This window comes from Bufo bufo, chromosome 5 (assembly GCF_905171765.1).
Source record: "Bufo bufo chromosome 5, aBufBuf1.1, whole genome shotgun sequence".
Lineage (NCBI taxonomy): Eukaryota > Metazoa > Chordata > Amphibia > Anura > Bufonidae > Bufo > Bufo bufo.
In genome coordinates this window covers 209,829,183-209,852,782 of record NC_053393.1, presented here as the reverse complement: position 1 = coordinate 209,852,782, position 23,600 = coordinate 209,829,183, and the positions used below count along the sequence as shown (strand labels likewise).

Here is a 23,600-nt window from a genome sequence, read left to right as displayed (position 1 = left end):
TAAAAGCAGAGAAATTGTAATTTAGAAAATTGTGAATTTTTCAAAATGTTTGGTAAATTTGGGATTTTTTCATAAATAAATAAAGGTGAAATATATTGACTCAAATTTATGACTATCATGAAGTACAATGTGTCACGAGAAAACAATCTCTGAATGACTTGGATAAGTAAAGGCGTTCCAAAGTTATTACCACATAAAGTGAGATATGTCAGTTTTGCAAAATTAGGCCTGGTCAGGAAGGGGGCAAATGGCCCAGATGGGAAGTGGTTAAGGGGGGCAGGGGACTGGATAAGGGTGACACTGGGTATGCTTAAGGGGCAGGGGACTGGCTTTGGTTGACACTGGGTATGATTAAGGGGGCCAGGGGACTGGGTAAAGGTGACAGGGTATGATTAAGGGGGGCAGGGGACTGGCTATGGGTGACACTGGGTATGATTAAGGGGGGCAGGGTCTAATTGAGGGGGCAGGGGACTGGGTAAGGGTGACACTGGGTATAATTAAGAAGGGCAGGGGACTGGGCAAGGGTGACAGGGTATGATGAAGGGGGCAGGGGACTGGCTCTGGATGACACTGGGTACGATTAAGGGGGGCAGGGGACTGGGTATGGGTGACAGGGTATGATTAAGGGAAGCAGGGGTCTGATTAAGGGGTGCAAAGGGTTGATGAAGGGGTGCAGCCTGAGGATTGATGAAGGGGTTGATCTATACCTGCAGTACAGGGTTTTATGTATTATTCAGTTGATCGCTAGGTGGTATCTAGTGCAGCCCTATGTTATTTGGTATTTTGTTTATCTATGCTTTATTTGGCGCAAATGTTGGTGTACTAAATTTAGGACATTCAAGATTAGCTCACACCTAAGGCCAGCCCTGTGTGGGAAGGGATAGAGCAGGACCATCTCAAGATTTCTAAAGGCACATATAAAATCATGCAAGAAGCAACTTTGAAAGTAGTCTAAAGCTCCGATGAACTGTGTATCCTTGGTATAGCTAATAAACAAAACCTGTGTAGTCTGATCCTACTGTCATACTCTTTCATCTGTCCCCGACTGCTTGCTAGTAAAAGACAGAAAAGTAGCAAGAAGTGGAAGACAGGTGAAAGAGTGTATGACTGCTGAATCAGATCACATACAGGTGAAACTCAAAAAATTTGAATATCGTGCAAAGTTCATATATTTCAGTAATGCTACTTAAAAGGTGAAACTAACATATGAGAAACTCATTACATGCAAAGCAAGATATTTCAAGCCTTTATTTGGTATAATTTAGATGATTATGGCTTACAGCTTATGAAACCCCAAAGTCACAATTTTGAGGTCCCCTTTGCCCAGGGTGTATGGATTAATTAGCTGACTAGAGGGTGACACTTTGAGCCTAGAATATTGAACCTTTTCACAAAATTCTAATTTGAAGCTGCATTAATGCAATTCCTTTTAATTAGCATTACTGAAATAAATGGACTTTTGCACAATATTCTAATTTTTGGAGTTTCACCTGTAGAGTTAGACTGGCAGCATTCAGTTCTGTCTCTCAGGAGTACATGCACAATACTTCCAAAGCTGAACATAGGATTATCGGCAGTTAGATGGCTCATTGAGTCTCTCTCCAAACCACTTTCCAAGTCAACTAAAGGGCGGCACATTCATAATATGTACTAAAGTTGCCACAGTGGGGTGTCGATCCTCGAATGGGTAGCTAATCAGTGATAAAAGCGTGGTGGGCACTGCAGCAATAAATCCTTTCCACTAGCAGTAAGGCCAGATGCTATAGAGGAGTGATTGCACTTGCACCAGTCCTATAAATTGGTCCTCAACAGTATGTATACTATGTATGCCTTTCTCTCTCAGAGGATGGTGGTAGTTTGTTGGGATGCGAGGATGAGGATTCTTTGCAGCAGGTCTCACTTCTGCATAGATGTAGATACTTCCTCCCTATTAGGCCTTTTCCACACGAGTGTATAGAAATTGTCCGGAATACCCATGGATTCCGGATGATATGCCCTCCAGATGGTTATCACTATTGCTTCAGTAATTCATATAGATTTACATGCGTATTACTTCCTTCCTGCATTCTTGATGCATTCCCATAGACTATAATGTGCGTATTTGGAAGCAAATACACACAAAAAACTATGACATGCTGCGGATTTCAAATACAGGCGCAAATGATATGCCCATGTGAATATCCCTATTTATTAACAACAACAAAAATCACTCACCTCATCCACTTCCATGCGCAGGGGCAGTCGTTCCTATCTTGACTTTGAAGGACCTGCGCTAAGCGTGATGACATCACTGCGCGCTCCCAGCTTCGTGTGGTGACATTGTCATGCTATGCGCAGGTTCTTCACAATGAAGAATGGAGCGATTGCCTCTACATGTGCAAGTGGATGAAGTGAGTGATTTTTTTAGCCCCTTTTTTAATGGGCGTTAGACAGGTGCACTCCTGTCTAAGCGGCTGTTAAAACCGGTCCCATTGATATCAATGGGCTCCGTCTGGCAGTGAAAAGATAGGACATGTCCTGTTTTTTGACGGCCGCTATTCACTGGCCATTAAAAACAATGGCCATGTGAATAGCCCCATAGACTTTCATTGATGCTGAAAATGGCCGTGCGACGGCAGTTACTTAAAAGGCTGTCACAGACCATTTTTTTTGTAGTTTTTTTTTAAATATATTAACTTTGTTCCTGTGTATATAGTCAAATGGTGTTCCCATTTCAGCTTTTGGATTGCAAACATCACACAGAAAAAGTACATTAACAATGGACATTAACCTATTAAGTAGCAAATTAACCTTTTGCAGTAGCCCACTGAGGTACTGCAACTGGCGCGAGAAAAAGTCTAATCATGGAGACACAGAGATCTGCATAGGAGCTGTAAACACAAAATGATCAGTATTTTTAATCAAGACAATTAGTAAAGTTGTTTCATTTCATGCTTTTTTTTTTCAGATTGTACCTTTCCTTGTTGGTCAGTTTTAATTTCCCAGCCACGGGGCAACTCCAGCCTAGTGTCAGCAAACATGTTGATGAAGTTCACCAAGTCTCTGTTGTGCTGATACCGTTCAAAATTCCTGGCGTCCCTTCGGATTTTCAGAATCATGTGCTTCAAACAGGTGCTGTTAGTGAACACTCTGTAGGCACTCTGAAATGGGGGAAGACATAGATTTAGAGATTAATTGCAGCCCAACGCTTTCATATTGTATTTATGGCAAACTAGAAGGAAGCCCAAACCGTACTGCTAATATGTTTATTTTTTACTTTAAAGAGAAACTCCACTTTTCATAGGGACATATCAAATTTGTTGATTGGCGGGGGTCTCAGGGATGAGACCCCCACTAATCTCTCTAGAATGATTACAAGCACTCAGGTGAGCGCTGGTTTTCCTCACTGCTGAGCGCGATAGTGAAGACGGTCTCATAGACTTTCTGCAAAAGTTGCAAACTCTCTAGTATGTGGATAGGGGGTGTAGAAAACTGGAGTAACTATTTTTGGCAAAAGTGTTAGGTTTAATGGCTATGTACACCTTTGGGGGCAATTTATTTTATTATTCTATTGTACTCATTCTGAGCTTTATTAAAAATATGGCATCCTTTTTCTGTACAGAGCCGACATGCTCTAGTAGCACCCTTTTTTTCTGTCAGACCTGGGGGTGACAGACTCCTTACCTCTGATCTCTGACATTATAGACACTCATTATAGCTCAGTTATTATCTTCTTGATAAGAATGTGGATTAAATAAGTGTTTATGACCTTTTAGTAGTTTAGAGATAAGGATTATTAGATGACTGGCTCACAGTGAAAGTGAAAGTACCAGTCACACAAAAACAGTTAACCCTTTGTGACAGAAAGGCTCAATATTTTTAATAAAGGCCAACTGAAAAATAAATGTTTTGCCAAAAATGAGTAAAATGCAATCATAGGTGTAGATAGCCTTTAAAAATGCATCAAATTTAACAAACAATGGGCAACATCTGATTAATTTGGTTCAAAGTACACCAACACAAAATCCTGCAAAACTAACTTCAAATATTACCCTCATGATAAATTACTCTCCATATTTGTTCTATTTATGTCACCTGTAGACCTGCTTTGTGACATTAAGTGGTCATAAAGCTCTTAATCATGTGTGAGATATGAGGGATTTATTGTAGGAAAATCTAACTGAAAATTGTTGCTTCTTGAGGTACTGACACCATCTCAAAGCCTGAGTGATATTTTTCCTTCAAGGAAACATGTTTTAAAGTTGGAAAACACACATGTGCTTTATAGAATTCAGGTGCACTAATGAAAACTGGCGTATGAGCACATAAATGTATGCCTGTCCTGCACTGAACGGAGACACTGCTCAAAACCAAGTCTTATATGTCTTGTATATTATTATACAGTTCAATTGCTTCCATAGTAAAATGTATCCAGCAAATTGAGAATGTATTCAGATGTGGCAGAAATTATAGATCGGGTTTTATACTTAAAGGGGTTTGCACATCTCACACATTGATGGCATTTCCCAAGGATCTAGACATCTCTAGAACGGGGCCCTAAAGTGAAGAAGAATGCACTGCTCCTGCGTGTCGTACTCTCTATTCACTTCTATGGCAGTTCTGAAAAAGTTGTGCGAGTGCGCTCAGCTATTTCCAGAACTCCCATAGAAGTGAATAGAAAGCACACCACACTAGTGCAGCCCCTCTCTATTCACTTCTATGGGAGTTCTCGAAATAGCCAAGCCAGCACTTGATTATTTTCATCATCCACAAGTAAATAGAGGATGGCCGCTCTTATGTCTTATGGGGTGTCCCCTTGTTCACTTTGGGGATCCCTGTTTAAAGATAGGTGCAGGTCCCAGAGTGGGACCTGCAACTATCTGAAATTGATTATGCCATCAATGTATGAGATGGGACAACCGTTTAATGGAATTACCACAAAGATGATGAGAAAATATATTTATGATTATGAAATGCAATGAAACCACAAATTAATAGAGACTTTAGGGAGTAAGCATGTGCATATCCACAACCAGCACCGAGCTATTTAAAGGTGGTTTCTGAAATTGGAAAAACATGGCTGCTTTCTTCCAGAGCAGTGCCACATCTGTCCACTGGATGAGCTGCAACTGCACTCACAACCTATAGAAAGGTGTGGTGCTGTTTCTAGAAGATAGCACACATATTTTTCCAACCCTGGAAACCCCTTTAGGGCTTATGCACACAACCGTTGTATTAGTCTGCATCTGATTGCATTTTTTTGCGGGTCAGATGCGGACCCATTCACTTCAATAGGGCTGCAAAAGATGCGGACAGCACTCCGTGTGCTGTCCTCATCTGTATGTCTGTTCTGCGGCCCCCGCAAAAAAATATAACATGTTTTATTCTTGCCCGTATTACAGACAAGGATAAGGCAGTTCTATGGGCCAGATGTTCCATTCCGCAAAATGCGGAACGCACACAGCCGGTATCCGTGTTTTGCGGATCCCCAATTTCGGACCACAAAAGAAGCTATGGTCAAGAGCATGAGCCCTTCATTTTAGAGACCTCATTTAATAGCCCAGTGACGTAATATAAGCTTTATTGTTTTATTAGTTTTTGTTTTTTGTATGTTACATCCATGTCTGAGAAAGGCCCGAGAAAGGCTTCATGGATGTTGAAATGCAGCTAGGTGTAAGACAACTGGATTAATAATTATTATTGACAAATTATGAAAATTATGGGGTAGCTTTATCAAACTTCGTAAAACTGGCTTAGTTGCCCATTGCAACCAATCAGATTACATCTTTCATAGCTCCTTTGGAACTTGAATGCTATGGGCAACTAACAGTTTTCCTTTACACCAGTTTGATAAGGCTGCTTTCACATCTCTGTTTTGGAGATCCCATGCAAATGCTCAATGTCAGCCAGACAAAACAAAATGTTGCATGAAACGTTTTATGGCTGGCCGAAACCCAGCATTTATGCCGGAAATCTTCGGATCGTTGCTGGATCTCATTGCAGTCAATGAGGTCAAACCGGTGCTCAATTGTAGTCAATCCGGTGGTGAAAGAGAGGATCCGGCAAGATCTGGCAGGCTGCTCTGTGCCGGGACAGCCTCCCAGATCTGGAGATGTGAACGAAGTAAAAATCTCCCTCTATGTTTTTCAGCATCAATTTATGAAATGAACTTGTAATCCTGTAAAGGGCTCTTTCTCCCAAAATATCAGCAAACCAAGGTTCCAACCCTCTCTTTCACAAAGGATATTGGATTATTTTCCAGATTTTAAAGGGCAAATATATATATATATACATTTTTTATGTAATTGCATTGTTCTGACTAAGTTTACCTTAGTTCCCTAGTTAATACTTTTGTATAGGTATTGAATTACCTAATAATTGCAGCATGTTCTTTCCTCCCCCAGGCATTTCAGTGGTGTGGCGTTGCTAGGTGTCCTCCGTCTCCTATCTTCTATATACAGAAGACAGAGGACGTAGTAATGCGTGTGCGCTCCCGTCGGACCGGGGTAGTGGCGATACTTGTGATAAAAATTTGTGATAAAAATTTGCGATCAACTACTCAGGAGGAAGACGGCATGTTTAAGTCTCAAGAAAGCCGATTGGTTGGAGTGAGGCTGCGCGTTCCCTAGATGAGCCAAATTAATTCTGGGTAGTTAGGGAGGGAGGTCTTAGCCTCAGGATAAGGGCATCGGCGGCCATCTTGAGAAGATAGTCAGAAAGAAGTTTTGTGAGGAGCGGTTGCTATGGACGGAATCTTATTAAACAAGTGGTATGTGAACACAATAATTCGTGATTATGGAATATCACCACAGCAGCAACAACAGAAAATTTAATTTTGAGTGAAAATATGACAGTTATCCTTTAATGAAAATAAATTGCGGTACAAACTCTGACTGAGCCTGTACCGCAAAACACAGTGGCGGTACAATTCCATACTAAGGCAGCCATACAGGCTCTGTGCACAAGACTTTGCATTGTGAATGAGCTCTTAAGCTGTTATCAAAAACGTAACTAAACTCTCTTCAGACCTGGTGCAAAAGATATGCTTGCCCTCAGTTCCCAGCCAAATCCGTGGCAAAATCTGCATGTTTTAGATGTGCATTTTGTTGCAGATTTCATCGATAGGTTAGGTGACGGAGATTGGAGTTCTCTCCAATCCTGGCCACTGCCAGTGTGTGTCAGCTGTAAGAAACAGCTGGTACCTACTGTGTATGTAGAGAACTCAGCTCCTGAGTGCCCTCCATACTCCATGCAAATACGGCATGTACAGTGAATGTTACACAATGTCCCATGCCCTTCCTGAGGATCCCTTTCTCCAATTTGTGTGTCTTGGGTGGCTGACCCTAAAGGTTTGCATGTGGCACAGGCCTTTGGGCCCCCTGAGACCTCTTTGTGACTGCGACTGCTGCGACCCCTATAGTTACACCACTGACAACGGTGATTAACAGAATTTTTTATCATTTTCAATCAAACAGAGCTATGCCAACTGCTCTTCAGAAAATGAAAGCTGCAGTTCAACTGGTCGCCACAGACAACAAGGCTCATAAATGATGCCAAATGACCATAACAATACTTTCATCATTTGCTCCTGAATACTCACATAGTTTGCATGCAGCACAGTAAAGAACTCTGGGTTGGTTATAAACTTGACAGCTGGAGACTGTAATAACAGGGTTATTTTCTGAGAGTTTATTGGTGTTAACGTCGCGTCTCTTCTCAGCTCTATGAAATAGAAAAAGGAGACAGCTGCTGATAGAGCTTCAGGGATGTCCGCACATAATAAGCCTCCTATAGTACAGAGAATTGCTACTGATAGAACCAATTACAATTCAGCTCTTATTTGAATGGTGCAGTTTAGAAAATAGAAGCTGTACTCTGATTGGTTGCTAGCGACAACAAGGCTGTTTTGATCATGAGGCCATTACAGTACTATAAAGTATTTTACTTTCTTCCATTTACAATGATTTCACTGAAGTCTTCATACTGAGTCAGAAATGCAGATTTACAGAATGCAGCTTTAGTTTTTAGCCTCCTGAAATATTTCCTAAGCAATCACAGTATTTAAAGGGGTTTTTACGAGATTCTGATATGGGCGCTCTATTAATTTCTATGGGAGTTCCAGAGCACTCCACTCCTTTATTTTGGGTGCGGAGTCCCTGTTCTCATGATCAGTGGGGATCCCATTAGTAGGACCCCCACCGATCTAATAGTGCCAATATACTGCCAATTCATCCAGATGCAGGTATATTATTCTATACTACTTTTATAAAACTGATTTACTATGTTTTTTAAATGTCACTGACAGTGGCGTACATGATGACGTAAAGGCCCCATAGCAAAGATCAAACCAGGGCCCCCACAGAGGACAGAGGTGTTTCTGCCTAAACCCTTTCCAATGACCCTTGGGCCATTTTTCCACTGCCTCATTTGCTAAAAGTTGTTCCTTTAGAGGGTAAAGTCCTGACCAAGTTTTCAGTAGAAAAGGAGATAATGGCAACTAAGACTGGGCCCCCTCTTGCCCTGGGCCCCATAGCAGTCGCATGGCCTGCCGCTATGGTCGTTACGCCCCTGGTCACTGATTATAATATAGTAGTACCTGAATTTGGTTGTGACAGATCAGTCTCTGAATCCTCAACCACAGGGAGTCTATCACTTCGGCCACCAGCGTCTTCTTCTTCTGGCCTTTCTGTTGCAATGGTTCTCTGGATATTTTGATACCTTCATGTTTCAATGCATAAAACATTTACAATAAGTACAAAGGGAAAGGCAGAATTCATGTTTACAGTGTCTTGAAAAAGTATTCATACCCCTTGAACTTTTCCAATTTTTTTCCTGTAAATTCATCATCTCCCCAATGCCTCATGAATCATTCCACATGGGTGAAAATATAGGCATCATGTAGAATTTCATATTGTTTCTAACACTTTTGAAGTGGCCTCCAAGAGGCAGCAATTCAGTTCCAGTATTTCCAAAAAAATGTACCCAGGGGCAGGTATTCATTGTCCATCACCCCTTTAAGGCTCATGGAACAGACAGTATTTTTTAATGCTGTACACAATGCTACATATTTCCTTTCCAGATATACCTAGTCTCATACCAACCTGCGGTTTAATTGCTCCATCTGCTGGATGGAACCAGACCTACTTATTCCATCTGGTGTTGCAGCTGTTGTAGGTCTCTGCCATGTTGTAGTGCGGTTCACGTGATCCACGTAAAAGACCCTGCCATGGCTATCAATCCGAGCCTCCCAGTCTAGGTTACATAGAAACGTATTAGAAGAAAAGTTCTAAAAAATTCCATACAGTTTACTGTATATGTGAATTTCACCTGCATTTTTATTGATTTACTTGTATCAAAAGTGGTCTTGCGAGAGATGAAAACAATGACATAAAGCATTACCAAAACTTACATTATTGTACAGTATCTCATGTATATCATATCATTGTTTTAACAACTTAAGCAGTAAGTTAAGTCAGTATAGCCAAACTGATTCTACAGATTCCATTTCTGTCGCTCAGTAAAATTTAAATAATTTTAGAGAACGACAAAGTAAAAACAATGGTGTGTTTTTGTGTAAGCCATATGTTCACCCTTAAATACCATTTTACTGCTATTTATAGAAAACATCTAAGTGAAAAGATCAGTAAATACATAAAATCACACCATGTATGAGTCCTCAGCCTGCATTATAGTCATGAGCTGCATTCACAATTTTGAAGGCTTCAGAGCTGAAATTTCCCAGCATTCTATTTTGGCTAAATGCTTGTGCACTTCTCACCAGGATCAGTACTGGAGATGAGTGAGTTTCCTAAAATTAACTTTGGGAGCAAATCGATTTTACCAAAATTTAAAGTGCTTTAAAAGGAACCTGTCAGCTCCAAACCTCCTAAGTGTAAGTGGTGCTGAGCCTGATTATGTCATTTTTATCTTCTTACTAATTGGCATTACGACACTGTCTTCCCACAAACCAGCAGTAAAATGCACTGAGAGGACTACTCTGAGTCCTCTGTAGTACGTGCAGGAGCTCAGGAGTCCTCTCAGTGCATTTTACTGCCGCTTTCTGGGAGAACAGCGTCAGCATGCAAGTGAATATGAAGATAAAAGTGACATAACCGGACTCTGCGTCACTTACACTATATACCGCTCACTCTAGTTTGCAGGGTGGTTTGGAGCTGACAGATTCACTTTAAATGCCTGGAAAAAGTATTTCTCTCTGTCTAGCTCTCCAATCTCTCTACAATCAATTCCCTTATCCTTACTGACCTACTGCAGTGTAAAAGCTCAGGTAGAATTTATATGACAATTTAAAGGGGTTGTCCGGGCTGTTCATATTGATGACCTATCCTCAGGATAGGTCATCAATATCAGATTGGCGAGGTCCAACACCCAGCACCCCCGCCGATCAACTGTTTGAAGAGAAGGTGCGCGCCGTGCCAGCGCTGCCTCTTCTTCATTGTTTACCTGCTTGCCGTTGCATCTGCAGTGGTGAGCAGGTGTAATTACACCCAGGCCGTCCTATTTATTTCAATGGGACCGATCGCTCCTATACAAGTGTATAGGTATAAGCCGTCCCATTGAAATGAATAGGACGGCTTATGTGTAATTACACCTGCTCACCACTGCAGATGCGACGGCATGAACGCCTTCTCTTCATACAGCTGATCGGCAGTCGGACCCCCGCTGATCTGATATTGATGACCTATACTGAGGATAGGTCATCAATAAAAATAACTTGGACAACCCCTTAATACTTCTATACATAGTTACTCATTCTTTTAAATTATATTATATATAATCTGTAAAATGGTGGTCAAAGGTAAATATGTGCCTTGGCATGGAAACATCTCTGTACAGTCTATAGAGATAAGGCTATATTCACATCTTCAGCAGAGGAACAGACTGAAGTTAGGGTCCATTCAGACATCCGTAAGTGTTTTGTGGTGCGCAATTTGCAAGTTCGCAAAACACGGATACCGTCCCTGTGCGTTATTCATTTTGTGGGCTGTAAATGGCCAGCCCTATGATAGAGCATGTCCTATTCTTGTCCGCAATCGTGGACAAGAATAGGCATTTTTATCTTTTTCACGGGGCCATGGAATGGAACTATAGATTAGATGCGGACATGTGCTGTCCGCATCTTTTGCGGCCCCATTGAAATGAATGGGTCCGCACCCGTTTCGCAAAATTGCGGGATGGATACGGAGCCAGAAATACGGGCCATTTGCTGAAGTGAGACAACCCTCTTAAGGCTCTCTTCACTCTTGCATTATATTTTTCCATCAGGTTTCAGCTGATAGAATAGTGTAACATGTTGTTCTATTTTATCCAGTAAAAGAAATGCAAAATTGACTATCCCGTTATAAGAAAATAGGCCATGAGGGATCATAATGGAAGATAATGGATCCATCACATTGATGCCAGTATGAACAGTGCTCTACAGAAGGAACTAAAAATGACAAAAATGCCTTTACTTGGAGGAAGGGGCTCGTCAATGGTAGGGTAATGATGGTGGTCTGATCTCAGAGAAGGCAGCTGACTAACAGTTGGGGTGCTGTGTGGTAAAGGACAGTCCCCTAGAAAAAAGAAAGAAGTTAGGAAGCAGAAATGTGGCACAAAGACACAAATATATATACGCTTCTATAACAAATGCAAATGTTGAGGATATTTAAATGGACCAAAGACACAGCAAGAAGACCACATATAACCATCAATCACCCCTATTTTTTTTTTAACCAACACAATGATAAGCCTAGGAGAAAAATAATGCCACATTATGTACCCAGCCCACTGCATAAGGGGTTAATGTGTTAAATTGTGGATTTATTCTGTGTATTAAATTTTGCCCTGATGCAGCGGCCCGGAGTGGAGGCGAGGAGGATGGCAGTAATAGTTGTAACCCTGAGGGCAGTAGTAGTACTCACAATTCACCATGGCAATATGTACTCCCTGGGTCTGTGCAGTGACAGAAGGGCACACCCTTTATTTCCTCAGGGCACACCCTGGTGTTGGGGCTCCTGCCTGGTTATAGTTGGGGTGCTCTTGATGTTAGGTGTTGGTCTGGGTGCAAGGTGGGAGGACTGGTGCAATGTCCAGTAAATGGTGGAGTCAATAACCAGGCCAGTTGGTATCAATAAATAAGTCTCTGTTTACCAAAGTTCAGAAAAGGAGTAATAGTACATATGACAATAACAAGGCACAGTTCTAAGACATACAGTACAGTATAACACAGTTCAATACTCTGCCGATAGCAGCGTATGGACAGCTGCAATGATGAAGGTTGTAGTACTCCTCCCTGTCTCTGTAATGTCTCTCTGCAGAACCTTGGGTGTGCAATAAGGTTCTTGATAAGCTTCTGCACTTCCCTCTCACAGCAGTAAGGTCTCCCTGCCATAAACGTGCACAATACCTTGCTGTCTGACTCCAATGCATGTCCTGGTGGATCCTAGACCTTGTAATGACCTTCTCTCTGGAGGACTTTAATGGTAAAGTAGCTTCCTTGGCAGTAGAAGTCTCACATAGGAAGGTTTTCTGAGCTCTGGCCTAGCTCTGTCCAGCTTGCACATGTAGCTCTTCACTGTAGCACAGCTAGAACTCCCACTGACTGACCAGGGGGTAGACCCATCTACTGGCAACCTAACAGGATCTGCCAAAGTGCTAACCCTTAGCTGTCCATACAATGCTATCAGGTACACAAATATAACAAATCAGAACATTTAACTTAACAATATAATACAGTAATTAACTTTTTGCACTAACTTATTTTCTGGGGCACTGCACCGAGGACAGTGAATAAACTAGCGGGCCATCATAACAATAGTAAGGTGGTGGCTGCCTCTGTTAATAGTAGTGTGAGACTGGGCAGTGAGAGAGAAGGAAGCCAGCAGAGCAGCACTGGGATTGGTGAGAGCCGCTAACAGAAGGGATAGAAGGAAACAGCCAAGCCACCAGCCTCTGAGGAAGAGTTACATGTTAAAAAGCCTTTGGAGCTAAGGTGCATATATTGTAGCTTTTGGACTCCATAGCACTCTGCTCCGGAGAATAGGAAAGCTGGCATACTTGGGAGACAGAGTATCTATCTGCTAAGTAACTACACGCCACTGCTGGGTATTCCTTGTACTGTAATTTGAAGATAACAGAGAGAGAAAGAGATATATTACACCCCTTTTTGACTATTTGACTGGATAAGAGAGAAAGCACAGATACTGGAAGACCTGTAAGAACTTGAGACATTTAACATCTGCCAATCCATGCATAGTCTTAACTGTGACAACTGCTGTGAATACATGTACACTTTGCCACCATTACCTCCAGTAAAGAACTGTTTGTTTCACCAAGCTGGCCTCCTCATTGCATGCATGAACATCTGCATTGCTGCCGTATTGTATTATCTGCCACCTCTCAGGATTACTGGCTTGCACCCATCTAGAACAAGGGCACCCCAAACCACCATCAGGCAGGAGGTCTCCCCAGGGTGGCTCTCCCATCACTGCATGGCCCAGAGAGTGTCAGAGCGAGGACTGCTACCATTAGTACTACTACTCCTGTCATTGCTGCCACTGTCACTCTTTTCCACCTCCTTTCCCCTCCTGGGTTTGCTGCATACATTATACAGGCCATTATTAAGCATATTGATAGAAAATTAAGATATTACATTGAAAAATGTTTCTTTATGGGCTACTTACCCATCAAAATATTTCTCATCATTGGACTGACATAATACAAATTAGTATAACTAGTAGCGTCCACAATTACTATTATTTTGTGGCTGTTTTCTTGGCATGTAAAATACAGGTGACAGTCATGCATTTTATACAAGTATATTTTTGAGGTACATTTTTCAGTCACACATTTTACTTCTCGTCTACGTAGTTGGCACTGTATTACACTGCAGATTTGCTGCATACAAATCTAAGCATCAATTCCGCATTTAATATGCAACGTGTACAAGTGGCTGAAAGATGTTTCTCACTTATTTAAAAAATGACTTTTTTTGTTAGGGCTCTTTCACACTTGCGTTATTGTCTTCCGGCATAGAGTTCCGTCGTCGGGACTCTATGCCGGAAGAATACTGATCAGGATTATCCTAATGCATTCTGAATGGAGAGTAATCCGTTCAGGATGCATCAGGATGTCTTCAGTTCCGGTACGGAACGTTTTTTGGCCGGAGAAAATACCGCAGCATGCTGCGCTTTTTGCTCCGGCCAAAAATCCTGAAGACTTGCCGCAAGGCCGGATCCGGGATCAATGCCCATTGAAAGGCATTGATCCGGATCCGGCCTTAAGCTAAACGTCGTTTCGGCGCATTGCCGGACCCGACGTTTAGCTTTTTCTGAATAGTTACCATGGCTACCGGGACGCTAAAGTCCTGACAGCCATGGTAAGTGTAGCGGGGAGCAGGGGAGCAGCATACTTACCGTCAGTGCGGCTCCCCGGGCGCTCCAGAGTGACGTCAGGGCGCCCCAAGCGCATGGATCACGTGATCACATGGATCACGTCATCCATGCGCATGGGGCGCTCTGACGTCATTCTGGAGCGCCCGGGGAGCCGCACGGACTGTAAGTATACCGCTCCCCCGCTCCCCGCTCCTACTATGGCAACCAGGACTTTAATAGCGTCCTGGGTGCCATAGTAACACTGAAAGCATTTGGAAGACGGTTCCGTCTTCAAATGCTTTCAGTACACTTGCGTTGTTACGGATCCGGCAGGCACCTCCGGCAACGGAAGTGCATGCCGGATCCCAACAACGCAAGTGTGAAAGAGGCCTTAGTGTTTTGGAGCAAAAAATGTGGTGTCCAGAATTTACATGCTGACCAACAGGAACCTGTAAAACACTCTACAAACACTGTCATTTGGTTCCTCATGCTTTTGCTCCCTTTGCTTTTTGTTTTATCGTTTTTACATTGTTTTTGGTGTAAACAAGTTATAAATTATGGCAAACTTTGTATCTTTTGAAGACATTAATTCTAAAGCCAGAAAATTTTGCGAATTTTAGTGCAGATCTATGAGAGCTCATTTTCTGTCTTTACAATAGACCAAAATGCACCAAACATTACGAGTCGTACACATTTTACTCCAACAAACTTATGTTTAGGGCTATGTCCACACCTGTGTTACAGTATTCCAGTAGTATGTTCCGGAAGAGGAGCCGAAAACTGGAATTACCGTATCCAGTGGTATTTTTCTGGCCTAAAGTCAGCATTCTTGCTGGTAATGGACATCGGCAGTGTCCGGCTATGCCGGATACAGTAATTCTGGTATTCTGCTCTTCTACCAGAACAGACTACTGAAATACCATGACACAGATGTGAATGTAGTCTAAGGATTAATGGTGTCCTCAATGCTGAGAAATACAGGCAGACACTTATCCATAATGCAATACCATCATGGAGGCATCTGTTTGGCTCCAAATTTATTCTACAGCAGGACAATGACCTCAAAAATAAAGCCAATGTTATTGAGAACTATCTTCAGCATAAAGAAGAACAAGGAGTCCTGGAAGTGATGATTTGGCCCCCACAGAGCCCTGATCTCAACATCATTTCATCTGTCTGAGATTACAAAGACAGAAGGATTTGAGCAAGCCTACATCCACAGAAGACCTGAGGTTAGTTCTCCAAGATGGTTGGAACAACCTCCCTGCTGAGTTCCTTCAAAAACTGTGTGCAAGCTTACCTAGAAGAATTGATGTTGTGTGAAGGCAAAGGGCGGTGACAACAAATATTGATTTTAGTTAGATCTCACTTTTTCATTAATTTTGTTAATTTGTAAAAATAAACTATTGACACTTGTATCTTTGAAAGCATTCTTACTTTGCAGCATTTTTTTTCCACATCTGCATATGTAGCACATGATGACATTAAAGTGAATCTGTCACCAGCGACCTTCCTATTCATCTTTTTGCATAGACACATAGCTGTGGTTCTCCCGATTACAACCCTGTTTTTATTTTGTTGATCAAACACTCCATTCCCAAGTTATGATACTTTTAATATAAATTTCATATGCAAATTAGGCCTTTGGTACAATGCGGGTGTCACCATTGCTCTTGTTTCACCCAAGCTCTACTTATTTCTGATTCCAGACCCTCCCTGGCTGCTTTACCACTGTTTAGCCCTGTCAATTAAAGCAGTGAGTGAGGGGCTGGCCACAGAAAGGAGTGGAGCTTTTAATAACACATATTAAGAAAAACTCAAAACCTCAACAAAAGAAAAACAGGGTATTAATCATGTGAACCACAGCTTTGTGTCTATGCAAACAGTTGGATAGGGAGGACTCTTTTTGGATCAATTTTATACAGTTTTCCAGCTTTATTGTGAAATCCAAAAAGTGACTACAACATTCCCGATAAAATCTACTTATGTATCTTGAGCGAAATGCATAAGCCGATTTTGTTGGGGATGTTGTAATTGCTTTTTGGAGTTCACAATAAAGCTGGAACACAACTGATCCAAAAGAAGCACTGGCATTTTTTACTTCTCATTGTGAATATTGGCTTCTCACACACTAGACAGGGTATTACTGCAAACCTTTTGAGCAGACTTTTTTAAAATTAAAAACTGAAAAATATGGACATGAAATACAATGTGTCATGAAGCATCCATTAAAAAGGCTTCAATCTAACCTTCTCTCCTGCTGCTTGGCCCTGCAACTGGAGATTCTGGGACACCAGGAGTCCTTTCTGAAATAATACTTTGACTAGAGATATCATCAGACCATTGGATAGACCCATCACCATTGTCCCTGTCTGGCTCTGGGCTTTGATTAGAATCAGGCATGGATTCAAATGCGCTGTTTTCCTCCTCCTCGTCATCTTGAGAGGAGAAGACAGTACTTTCTGACATTCTGGCACTGTCCACAGAAGAGAAACGAGTGTGGCTGGAAAATCGATTGTGGCTATCATAACAAGAAGGACTATAACAAGAGGTACTGTAGCATGAGGTGCTATAACAGGAAGTGCTATAGCATGAGGTGTCACATGTGTCGCAGTCATGATCCCCATGAACCCTGGCACTAGAGTCACTCTCACTTTCAGTCCTAGGGTGCTCTCCATCCACACAGAGATGGTTACAAACAGGTGGGTGGTCACTGGAACTATCATGGGGCAAAGCATTTCTAATGTTTTCTAGGTCATCGACTGCATCAGCTACATTTTCAAAAGAAGGATCAGCCGCCATGGTTTCAGTTTCACTCACAATGTCCTTCTCAGACATTTCTTTCACTGTGGATTCTTCATCAATATCTGCACTGTTCTGCTCTTCTTCCTCTTCTCCATCTCCATCCATCTGAGCGGATGGCAAACTGTGCAGTAAATTGTGAATCCTAATGTAGTGTGTGCGAGGTGTTTCAGGGTCGCCACAAGCAGAGGCTATAACTGTTTCTAACTCAGACACCGGTAAAGAGCAAGGCCTAGTCTTTCTCTTTATGGTGTTTCTAAGTTTAGGTTCATTATTCTCTTGTTGATTCAATTCTTCTGGTTCGTCAACATTTTTATCTTGCTCCTTGCCTTCTTCCACTGGCAAACTTGCCTCCTCGGCAATAATAATGTCTGGGCTAACTCCTTCAGTAGTGGCACTAGGATCTTCATTAGTCTCTACTTTGGTTTCATCTTCAGAAGGAACAGTTATTTCCTGCTCGGTATCTGGAGCTGTTACTTGTAAATGTTCATCAGCTGTACTACTTTCCAGGTGTTCTGGTGCATTGGCCAAAAGAGACACATGACCTGTACTTACTATTGTTGTCTTATGTAAACAGTTTTGACTAATTGATCTACTGTCTATTGCTGGGTGTTTATCGTGCGCAGCTCTAGAAATGCATCCATTTGGTAATTCTGATGTTGGGATTTCAGTGGCTACTGAAGTTCTCCTCTGGGGTTCATTAGAGAGGACTTCCACTGGGTGGCGTAATGGACTTTCATTAAGTACTGGATCAGGATCTGTAGAGAATGAGATCTCCTCGTCATCTGAAAAAATAAAGGATACATTCAGTGCGGAAACTATAAAAAGAAAGCAAAAACAACAATATTACTGTACATGTGTTATTACACAATCCAGTGATCTTTATAGTCACAAATAGTCCATTGTGAGACTGTAGTAGCAGACTTAGGCTCTGTACACATTTCTGTTCGGTGTATAGAGATTCCGTCATATTTCATGGGAAGAATATTTCAGCATGTGGAGCTATTCTTCCTGTCAAAATGATGAAAATGATGTTTTGTCCCAGGCCCCGAATGTACTGCATGCCAACTAGATACAACTGTATTGCCGTCCTGAGGACAGCAATACAATTGAATCTAATGCACTGGAAAAGCTGAAGGACATGTGATGACTAGTGTTGATCGAGCATGCTCGGCCGAACACCAGTTCGGCTCGAGCATCGCGATGCTCGGCACATGGCGGTGTTCGGCTGAATACCGTGTGTGCTCGAGCGCGATGCTCGAGTCTTCTCCCAGCACGTTTTTTGGCTGCTACACAGCCAATAAATGTGCAGGTAAGTACTGCCACTCACTGTAATGCGGTAGCCATGTTGGTTACTGGCATTACAGTGATTGGCTGGCCGGAACGAGTCATCGGGTGCTATAAAGCTGTTTCGGCTTAGTCAGAGAGAGCTGTGCTGTAGAAGGGACAGATAGTGTAGGGAATTTTATTTTATTTTTATGTTAGGCAGGGTTGGTGTTAGAGACCCAAAAGTCCTTTTAAGGACTATTGTTGTGCCTGGCAGCAATATATATTTTTAGCGCAACCTGTGTAGCTGGCCAGCTAAGACCTGTCCTAGGTTGCTAATATAGCTTGTGTGTTTATGCAGCTAGACCTGCCAATAACCTTAATACAGTTCCTATGTTTGTGTGTTAAAGACAAAAGCAAAGTTGTTTACAGTGACTTTATGTTTGGATGTTATAAAACTGTTATATATTTTGTGTTCACAAAAGCAAAAAAGATGCCTTTAAGATTTATTATATAATGTAAGGTAAGCTCAATGACACAGCAGAAACAACAGAAAGCATAGAGTTAAACTGTTGTTGCTGGGCAGGAGTTTTGACCAATCACAGCCAGCCTCACACACAGCAAGAGTTTTCACCAATCACAGCCAGCCTCACACACAGCCTGTGTGGGAAATTCCCATAGCATGAGCTGCTGGAATCATTATTTACCAGAGAGAGGAGCTGAACAGACACACACTCCACTAAGAGCTGTGTTTTATGGAAGCAGAGAGGCCAAAATAGGTATGTAAAACAGTTATAATGTTCCTACTGTTAATATAAGTGATTAGAACTGTTTACTTACAGTTCCACCATACAAATTACAATCATACAATGCAAACTAATTGTATACAAATGCGAACTGCTCATACCAGATCATAAGCAATTGTATAGCGCAAACTGCAAACCAAGTAGAGCAAGTGAACTATTGGTTAACCTCAGATATACCTCTCAGAGAGATCATAAAGTGCTTAAATAACTTAAAGTGGGAGTACAGATACTCAAGAGAGAAATACATCCACCATTTTATGTTAAATGACAAGATTGAACAGTTGAACCACCATCTTATGCATACCGCCATTTTGTGATATCTTTTCAACACGTGTTATGTACACGGACTATCTGCTGCGGAGGCGGCAGTGTTTTATATGAAGAAAAGTTGAAGTTAATAAAGAAGTTATTTCAAGCATTTGGTGTGCTCTTCAAACCTACTGTTTCCATAGAACGGCGCTAGAGGAATTACAGAGTAATAGACAGTCTGGTTAGACTAAAAAGTCAGAAATATCAGAATTCTTCTAATGCCACATCGCAAAAGGCACTTCATAGTGCTGCGCCTTGTTTGGCCATTGCAGACAGCCACATTATCTGCGCTTACATCTCCTGTGTAACGTGTGCGCAGCCTAAAAATACAGTACATCCAGTGTACTTTTCCCGTAGATGCTGCGGATAGCGATATTATCTGCGCTACCTGTCCTGTTTAACGTGTGCGCATACTACTGTAATAATATCTGTGTACTTTTTCCGTAGACGGTGTCCGCTGCGGACAGTTACATTACCTGCGCTACATCTACTGTATAACGTTTGCGCATCCCAAATAGCTGCGACATTCCCTGTAAGTTTTTATTAGCCGCTGGTGACAGCAGCGACATTACCTGTGCTACATCTCCTGTATAACGTTTGCGCATCATAAATATCAATGACATTCAGTTTAATTTTTTCGCCGCTGGTGACAGCGACATTACCTGCGCTACATCTCCTGTATAACGTTTGCGCATCCCAAATAGCTGTGACATTCCCTGTAATTTTTTATTAGCTGCTAGTGACAGCAATGACATTACCTGCGCTACATCTAATATTTAACGTGTGCGCATACTAAAAATATCTGTGACATCCAGTGTACTTTTTCCGTAGACGGTGTCTGCTGCGGACAGTTACATTACCTGCGCTACATCTCCTGTATAACGTTTGCACATCCCAAATAGCTGTGACATTCCCTGTAAGTTTTTATTAGCCGCTGGTGACAGCAGCGACATAACCTGCGCTACATCTCCTGTATAACGTTTACGCATCCTAAATATCAGTGACATTCAGTCTAAGAGGAGGTGGTGGATGATGAAATCACTGACCCAACCTGGGAAGGTGGCAAGCCGAGCAAGGACAGCAGTACAGAGGTGGAGGGATCCTCAGCACCGCAACGGGCTGGAAGGCTGGAAAAGACACCAAACAGGCCTGCAACTGTTCCCCGGAGTACCCCCTTGCGGCAACATCCCTTGCCAAGGGGTAGATGTTCCACAGTCTGGCACTTTTTTGAGGAAAGTGTGGACGATAAAAGAATTGCCATTTGCAACCTGTGCCGTACCAAAATGAGCAGGGGCGTGAACACTAGCAACCTCACCACCACCAGCATGATCCGCCACATTGCATCAAAGCACCCTAATAGGTGGGCCGAACGCCTGGGTCCACATTAAGTATCTGCGGGTCACACCACTGCCTTCTCTTCCCCTGTGTTACGTGCTGGCTAATCCCCTGTCCAAGACGCACTTATGTGTCCCAGCGCAGCGTACAGATGTCCATACCCCAGGCCTTTGAACGAAAGCTTAAATACCCAGCCACCCACCCACAGGCCATAGCACTAAATGCGCACCTTTCCAAATTGCTGGCCCTGGAAATGTTGCCATTTAGGCTTGTGGACACTGAGGCTTTCCGCAGCCTGATGGCGGTGACCGTCCCTTATTACTCAGTCCCCGGCCTCCACAATTTTTCACGGTGTGCCCTGACCAACGCAGTTATTGGGAAGGTCCACTTAACGACTGACACATGGACAAGTGCTTGTGGCCAGGGATGCTACATTTCCCTGACGGCACACTGGGTGAACGTTGTGGAGGCTGGGAGAGAGTCGTACCCTAGGATGGCACAGGTGCTACCGATGCCAAGGATTGCGGGCCCTATTTCCAACAGGATTTCCGCCACCGCCTACATTAGTGGCAACAACCACCCCTTTTCCTCCTCCACTTCCACCTCTGAATTCTCATCTTACAGAATTCTCTTACTGTATAATGCTGGTGCATGGTTAAAGGGGTTGTCCGAGTTATTTTTTTGTTCTTTCTATGTTCCTAACTGGGCAAATGTAACAGCTTTCCAATTAACTCACTTTATCTGCAGTGCCTGGTTTCTCAGATTTCACTGAGGGTCACATGACCTGTGATGTCAGCTTCTCTCCCTGCTCTGATAAAGGTCGTTTACAAGCCTGTAAACGAGATGTCACTGTGCTGGCCATGCCCCCCTTCACTGCCGGCTGTCTGCGCTATCCTAGGATTCTTAACCCCTTCAGCTGCACAGACTGGGTAGCTGCAGCAGTGACAATTCTGGGCACAGGAGCTGACAGACTAGAGAGAGCATTGCAGAAGGTAGGGGGAAGATCCTGTGTGTATTAGCAGTGTCATTATACAGCTGGGACTTGAAGTTCTACACTTACAAGTTGCTGTTGATTCTCCCAGCACTCAGGGCAACTCTTGTATCCACTCCCTTAGCAGTGTCATTATACAGCTGGGACTTGTAGTCCTACACATACAACATGCTGCTGAGTCTCCCAGCAGGCAGACATGTAATTTAGGGCAGCACTTGTATTTGCTCCCTTAGCAGAGCAGGGGGAGGGGCAGAGATTGTTTTTATTGCATGTAACCAAAGGGCCAGAAAAGAACCGGAGAAATGAGGAAATATATAAAAAATTTGCATAAAACTTGCTTAGCTTAGTTATATATTGCTGCCCATCAGATTTTGCATTGTCATTTTGCATTTCGGTCACAGGAGGCCGCTGGTTCTCTGTTACAGCTAAGTGACTGCTGGATTTAAATATGCAAAGTAGAGGATGACTCATGCTGCTGCTGCTTGAAGAAGAACCAGGAAGTGTGAGAGAGAGCTGACATGCTGGAAGGATTTTTTGTGTGAGACTGTATACGGTTCCAGTGATTGGGGACGCAGTGGAGGGGGACTAGTCATTGTCCCTCACCTAGATCCGGCCCTTAGGAAGAGGGATCGTTTCAGGAGGACTGCTACAGTGTTTGGACAGAAGTCTATCTATCAAGTAAGACCGCATGTGCGATAAGGCAGTGTTTCCCAACCAGTGTGCCTCCAGCTGTTGCAAAACTCCGACTCCCAGCATGCCCGAACAGCCATACGCATGTCCGTGCATGCTGGGAGTTGTAGTTTTGCAACAGCTGGAGGCACACTGGTTGGGAAACACTGCAATAAGGGACTGGTGGCCAACATCGGTTAAAAGGAATTCTCTTGACACAGAATGGACGCAGGTCAGTAAATCTGTTTACTCATCGCAGTATATTAGTGGCACCTGAAGCATCAGAGACTAAGTCTAGGCCTGCAATTATTTAGTTAGTTAGGACTTGCATGCTTGGCAGGCTTTACAGAATTGTTCTGCGGCACACTATTGACTTGCAGGCTCTGTTGTGTAAGCCATCAGCTAGGTTTGTTCTCTTTTGCGGCACAGCATCGTCTTGCAGGCTCTGCTGTGCACGCCATCATGATAGGTCTGTCCAACCGGACAGGGACAGTGACTGTGGGCCCGGGGTATAAGATCTTTGGTGCACCTTCACATTGTTGTGTTTATATTGCTGTTTTAGTAAAGTTTCTGTTTTTTCACAAAGCTGTGTGTTGTTGTTTTCCTCATCTGTGACTTCGCTGTATCCTGGGGGTTCCTCCCCGGTTCATGGTCTTACAAATTCTCGAATTCGGGAATATATGACAAATATTCGCCCAAATATTTGCGAAATATCGTGAATTCGAATATTGCCCCTGCCGCTCATCCCTAGTAGAAATGCCCATTGTGCCCCCTCCACATTAGTAATGCCCTCTGTGCCTCCTCCATAGTAGTAATGCTAATGGAAGAAAAAGAGGGGCACTCAAATATCACGGAGCCCTGGACAACTGTGGATATGTAAATAATATTTAATGGACACCAATAAATCAATAAAGACACTAATATCTACAATAGCATAAAATAGCATATGATACATAAAATTCGCATAGGTAGTGATAAGCGAAGCATAGAGTGGTACATCTGAGGTGGGCAGGACTAATGAAGAAGTCTCTGGCTAAATGGTGACTCTGTATTAAAAAACAAAAAAAATAA

The 23,600-nt window shown here is 42.7% G+C and overlaps 1 protein-coding gene across 1 annotated transcript in view; it reads right to left on the bottom strand.

Moving 5' to 3' along the window:
- Positions 1-23,600, bottom strand: part of HECW1 (HECT, C2 and WW domain containing E3 ubiquitin protein ligase 1) — a 213,578-nt gene that overhangs the window by 72,738 nt on the left and 117,240 nt on the right. The window contains exons 8-13 of the mRNA XM_040432459.1: positions 16,601-17,938; positions 11,451-11,552; positions 9,081-9,231; positions 8,576-8,697; positions 7,580-7,701; positions 2,955-3,140 (exon numbers count right to left, since the gene is read on the bottom strand). Coding sequence (XP_040288393.1) covers positions 2,955-3,140; positions 7,580-7,701; positions 8,576-8,697; positions 9,081-9,231; positions 11,451-11,552; positions 16,601-17,938 — 2,021 coding nt within the window. The remainder of the gene's footprint in view (positions 1-2,954; positions 3,141-7,579; positions 7,702-8,575; positions 8,698-9,080; positions 9,232-11,450; positions 11,553-16,600; positions 17,939-23,600) is intronic.